This window comes from Salvia splendens, chromosome 8 (genome assembly GCF_004379255.2).
Source record: "Salvia splendens isolate huo1 chromosome 8, SspV2, whole genome shotgun sequence".
NCBI lineage: Eukaryota > Viridiplantae > Streptophyta > Magnoliopsida > Lamiales > Lamiaceae > Salvia > Salvia splendens.
In genome coordinates this window covers 1411558-1417557 of record NC_056039.1, presented here as the reverse complement: position 1 = coordinate 1417557, position 6000 = coordinate 1411558, and the positions used below count along the sequence as shown (strand labels likewise).

The 6000-nt window shown below is 32.4% G+C and overlaps 1 protein-coding gene across 1 annotated transcript; it reads left to right on the top strand.

Annotated features, from left to right (window-relative positions):
• The first annotated feature begins 867 nt into the window (after positions 1 to 867).
• Positions 868 to 2936, top strand: LOC121743070 (transcription factor bHLH62-like). The gene is made up of 8 exons (XM_042136253.1): positions 868 to 1501; positions 1564 to 1731; positions 1802 to 1867; positions 1953 to 2021; positions 2123 to 2194; positions 2277 to 2414; positions 2494 to 2557; positions 2646 to 2936. Exons 1-8 carry the CDS (start codon positions 1085 to 1087, stop codon positions 2681 to 2683), a joined length of 1032 nt encoding a protein of 343 aa, XP_041992187.1. The 5' UTR covers positions 868 to 1084; the 3' UTR covers positions 2684 to 2936.
• The last annotated feature ends 3064 nt before the right edge of the window (positions 2937 to 6000 follow it).

The following is a 6000-nucleotide window of genomic DNA, read 5'->3' as shown; positions in this document are numbered from 1 at the left end:
ACTTTACCAATTATACATTAAAACTCATGCTTAGCAGAAAGTGCATATTTTTTGTGGGACGGAGAAAGTATTATTTTTCAAGATTTGATAATTTTGTGTATGTATTTGTTTGTCATGGCAATGAATAAGACTGCAAAGTCAAACCATATCAACATTCAAAATAAAATCATTTTCAAAGAGCTTGAGCTTAACTGGGAGTTTGAAAAGAATAGTCGCTTCTAATGCCTAATATATACAAGAAAAGATGAATGATGAGTGAATCTATAAAAGAGCTTGAATCGATCATAAGAATCAATGAAGAGACATAATCGCACTCGAGTTTGTTGGACCTTGTATGTTTCGCACATCCTTAATGGGTTTGATCTTGTTGTTTTTGCTTGCTTTATTTGCTTGGTCTTTGATTATTGGTTTCTTGTCCATCTCAGACTATGAATTTTGATTTCCAACTCTCATGTTCTCCGTGGATTATTGTAGTATTTGTTTTTGTTGGATTTTATTCTTGAATTTTTAAAATGTCTTTGTTTATTAAAATGTTGGTATGAAACTGACTATATTTATTTATATAAATATATAATTTGACAAGTGAAACTACATAAAAATAAGGACAGTATATGCAAATATGGAGCATATATAAAAGGGAGGAGGGACACAAAGAGAAAATATCTTATATACAGTATCTAAGACTTAATTAATACTACTACTTGTATATATTCATTCGTATAAATACATATATATAATTCTTTTTATGCGCTTATTTTATTTTGTGTGTGTGTGTGTGTGTGTTTTCCTATTAGTATAATATAGAAAAGGTTAAAATAAGTATTTTCCATTTCATCTATATAACTTCATCACCACCCTCCATTTCCCTCCCCCTTCCCCTTCCCCTTCCCCTCAACCTTCCTCCTCAATCTCATTCTCTCTCTCTCCATGCACATAGTCTTTGAAGAAGAACAACATTAAGTCTCCACATTCTTAATTAAAGACCCAAAAATACTCGATCTTGGCCACCATTTTTCCCATTTCCCTCTATTGGGAAAACAAAAAGATCACATTTTTATTTCTGGGCTCTAAAAATCTTGAAAAAATGGACAAAGACTACTTCATGAGCTCAGGCATTCCACCACCCCAACCACTCCACTTCGAAACCCCAATGCCAAATCCATGGAGCTCCGATCAATCCTTCTTCAACCCCAATTCCTCCCTAATCCACCAATTCCCTCATTTTGACTCATCGTGGACCTCAATTCCCTCCTCCACCCTCGCTCCGCCGCCCCTCGCCGCCGATCCGGGCTTCGCCGAGCGCGCCGCGAAATTCTCCCGCTTCGGCAGCCGCAGCCTCAACGGCCGCTCCTCGCCTCCGCCGCTGAAAATTTCCGGCGAATTACCCGGCTCAGGCGGAGAATCCTCCGTCTCCGACCAGATTCCAGCGAAGGTGAATTCCCGGAAAAGAAAGGGGATTTCCAGAGGCAAGAGCAAAGAAGACAGATCGAATTCAGCCAAGGTTCGAATTCAACTCTCAAATTATCAATTAATCAACCAAATTCAAAGATTCATTTTTTTTAGGAAGCCGCAGACGATGGGAGCTCAAAGCGATCGAAGCAATCGGAAAACTGTGAAAACGAGGAAGAATGTAATAAATCCGACCAAAAACCGCCGGAGCCGCCGAAGGATTACATTCATGTCCGAGCCAGAAGAGGCCAAGCCACTGACAGCCATAGCTTAGCAGAAAGGGTAAAAACACACACCATTTTTTCTTGTTTTTTTACATGATTTTGAAATTTAACTGAGTCTGATTTATTAGGTTAGGAGAGAGAAAATTAGTGAGAGAATGAAGCTGCTTCAAGATCTGGTACCAGGTTGCAATAAGGTTTGTACAAATTAATTCAGATTTTGAGAAATTAAAAAAAAAGGGTTGATTAAAGATGTCATTTTTTGTAATGGAATTTTTTCAGGTGACCGGAAAAGCACTAATGCTGGATGAAATCATAAATTACGTCCAATCACTGCAGAGACAAGTCGAGGTGAAAAATAAATTGAATTAAATTATTAAAATTGAAAAGCTGTCGGTGTCAGAGAGATTAATTCTTGACTAATTTTGTGTTTCTTTAATGTTTCTCGACAGTTCTTGTCAATGAAGTTGGCATCAGTGAATCCAGACCTTGATTTCAACATGGAAAACCTTCTCTCCAAAGATGTAATTTTGTCATTTTCTCTCTCTTGATTGAACACACAATTGTTGGAGAAATGATTTGATGGGTCCAATTTCGATTCCACAGATGTATCAGCAACAACTGTACCCTTTGGATTCCTCAATCTACCATAACCAGAATGTACAACACCAACAGCTGCAAGGTACAAGCATCTCCAGCGTGGAACCTCTCCCTCTAGATGGATTTTCTGAAAATTTACCCCAGGTAAAAAAGATTCTTCGTTTCAAATTTTGGGAATGAAAATAAGTTACCTAATTTGAGAATGTAATTATGTTTGATGCAGTTTCCAGCCTTCACTGAAGATGATCTGCACAGCATTGTCCAAATGGGATTTCTCCAGAATTCTGGTAATTAATTGTGGCAGTAAAAATAATATTTACTATGTTGAAAAATGATGGCAAAATTTTAATGTAATTTTTATTAATTATTTTGCAGTTCAAAATCAAACATCAAATATGAAAGTGGAGCTATGACAGCTCATGATTCCAGGAGGAAAAAAGGCTGTGCTGTAGATAAACTGAGATGAATTTTTAATCAATTTTTACAACCAATCCAAGAATCTTTTCTCTTTTTTAAGGGGTTTTTGTTATTATTTACAAAATTATGTAATTCTATTTCATTTCCAGAGTAATGATGTAGTAATATATAGGATGTAATTAATTATTAATGATTATAGTTTCCGGGAAAATAAGAATTCACAGCTCTTGCACTTTTTTCTTTTCTCAATTGACTTTTGTTAATTTTATTGTGCTTTGTGTTTCAATCAATCTTGTAACTTTTATTGAGTTTTATTGTCAAATTGTGCAGTAATCAAATCAAAAAAAATTCTGGTGGTTATGATTGTTACTTATGTTGTAACCAGCTGTCAGGGAAGGGATCACTTTTATTAATTTATCTATTTATCATATTTCAAAGTCTTAAAATAAATAATAATGATTCCAATTAATATTTGGCTGTAATCAATTATAATATAATCTGGCACATTTCTAGGAAGAGGGCCCTGCAATTTTCTACAGGTTAACTATAAACTGAAGAAGCTTCCCAGTCCATCAAATAAATATATTTCCCCTCAATTATCAATATTTGTTTGTCTAATTTTTTTAAAATTTGTGTTCAATGAATTTACTTAGTGGAGAGAGAGGGAAAGAGAATCCCAGGTTGGCAAATGGTGAGATTCTGACTAAACCCAATGAATGAGGCACTAAAAAAATTTGGATGATGAATAATTATATAGTGATGTTTACATAAAAAATGAAGGAATGGTAGTTCATTTTGAGATTTTCTTAATATGGGTGAGGTATATGAAAAGATGCTCTTAAAAGATAGATTAATTAATCATTTGATGAGAGGTGGTTAGTGAAAATAAAAAATATTTTTCAAAAAAGATTTCTGCGTTTGCAGCCTTTAGTTATAATATTAGGTGAGGATTCCATTATTGATGACAGTGAGTTGATTATGTGAAAGATTCTTATTATATGATCTCTTTTGCTTATAAACGTTAAGATAAATATTATTATTAAATATAATATATTAGTAGTTGAAAGGAGTTTTGGTTGATTATAGAGTTAGACCTGTCTCATGGAAATAGTAAACAATACACCATCATGCTAGGAAATGTGGAAGGGGAGTTAGTTAATTTAAATTACAAATATTATGCTATTTAAACATCATTGTTCTTGTTTAATTTATATTAGCATTAACTTTTAATAATGCTTATATGGATTTTAACATTTTTAATATTGTTATTGACGTTAGTAATTTAAATTTCACATAGAGAAATTAAAGCACGATTTCTTCTTTTATATATCCATATTTATTGTACGGGTACTATTTTTCGTATAATTTGTGGATACATAAAGAATGAGAGTGACTTCATTTTTTGAATAGTTGATGAATTAATTGAATTTAAATGCAATAGTTAAAGGTAATTAATAGCTTATGAATCCGGTCGTACCAAACCGTTAACCTCATTTTAATCATCATTCAATTGCATCATCTAATAAGTCACTGGTTACAAAACAAGAAATAAGGAAAAAAAGTGTATATTTCTCATTATTAAAAAAAGGTATTCTTTCTTTTTAGAGCACACTAATTCTCACAATAACCAGTGAACTATAATGTCTTCCAAAATAATTATAGTAGCAAGTTTAGATTTCAACTTCTAAGGTTGGAGGGCATTTTCAAGTGAAATTTTAAGGTACACTTTTTAAATTTCTCAAATTACTACGAAAAATAAAATGGTGAAATAGAATTGTCTTCCACTTATTAACGTCCCCACAAATATTTGGTTACCTTTTTCTCTTGATTCAACAATATTTATTAAGGATATACTTGATTTGTGTATCTAACTATAGTTTAGGTTAGATTTGTTGCATCTCTATATATATTTTGATATATATGGGTGGACATCATTAGAAATAGAGAGTACAAATATTTTTATCTATAATTAACCATGATGATTATGGAACAGCAAAGGGATTATCAAATAATGGAGTCTTTTGTCTGATTACTATTTTTCCAAACCACTTACACGGCAAAATATCGGCAGATTTTGTTTATAATAGTCTTTGCTTTAAGCTGGATTAAAAGATATTATGAATAATTATACTCCCTTTGTCGCAATATAAATGATTCCTATTCTTTAATGGGGCGTTATAAGTAAAGTGATCCAGTACATCGAATCTTTTTATATTCTCTGTTACTCTCTTATCTTCCATACTTTATTCTTTCTTATCTTATAATTTATTCTATCTTATCCAATTAACTTTTATATTCTATGTTACTATATCAATTATGCATACTTATCTCAACATACAATTTATCTTCATTTTTTTATATAATTTAACATTGTAAACTTCAATAATTTCATATTATGTGTTAAAAATTATATAGGCATAGCTTATATAGTTAGTATTTGACTAGGACCATAAGTCTAGTTAGATCAATACTATTCACGTGTCATATCAAATTTGATTATTTAGCGCAGGTCGAAACATCCACAATCCACTAGGCTGCGCATCCTCACTACTCAATGGCCTTGCAAATGGACTGATTCGCGGCCCAGAACTCTGCCATGTAATGACGCACCTCGATCCACGTGCGCCTTTGTCCCGACCCAAATTCCCCGAAGACCTACGAGTATAAAACTATAAATATAGTATGAGACTATGAGTTTATGTGAGAGCATTTTATTGTAATCACTCAATGAAGAATGTTGTATTACGTTTCCCTTTCTTTTCTAAGGGCTCTAAAAGCCCAGAAAGAACATAAAAAAGGAACATGACTTTGTTAAATTGTCTTAATTAATGTACAAATTTCAGCAGAATGTACTTTGTAGGGAAAATTACACATGTAAAATTACAAATGAAGACTCAAAAATGCAATTTAATTGATAACACGCTTACTTTCTAACCCATAAATAGATGGTTCGAATCATTGTTCCCACGACCCCACAAGGTTAATTGGAAGTATTAATCATTAAAAAACTAATAAATAAGTTATATGTCTTGAAAATTTTATTCAGTGACAGAGCAAATTTGGAGTTGGGAGGACGTCTTTCACCCTTTCAACAACCAAATAGAGAGAGGGTCAAAATCTTGACCAAGAAACATGAATATAGAAAAAATTATTCTCAATTGTCAAGTTCAATGTATATATTAGATTAGGGGAAAATACGTAATTTAATAAAATAAATATATGTCCACCAATAAAAGTTTCATTTTATTATTTTGGCATGTATGTCAATAGAAGTTTCATTCTACGTTTAAAAGAATATCACACATTCCATTAA

Coding starts and splice junctions, on each gene's coding strand:
- LOC121743070 (XM_042136253.1), top strand. CDS start 1,085: ATGGACAAAGACTACTTCATGAGCTCAGGCATTCCACCACCCCAACCA. Junction 1,502..1,563: donor ACAGATCGAATTCAGCCAAG/GTTCGAATTCAA, acceptor CATTTTTTTTAG/GAAGCCGCAGACGATGGGAG. Junction 2,415..2,493: donor TTTCTGAAAATTTACCCCAG/GTAAAAAAGATT, acceptor TGTTTGATGCAG/TTTCCAGCCTTCACTGAAGA.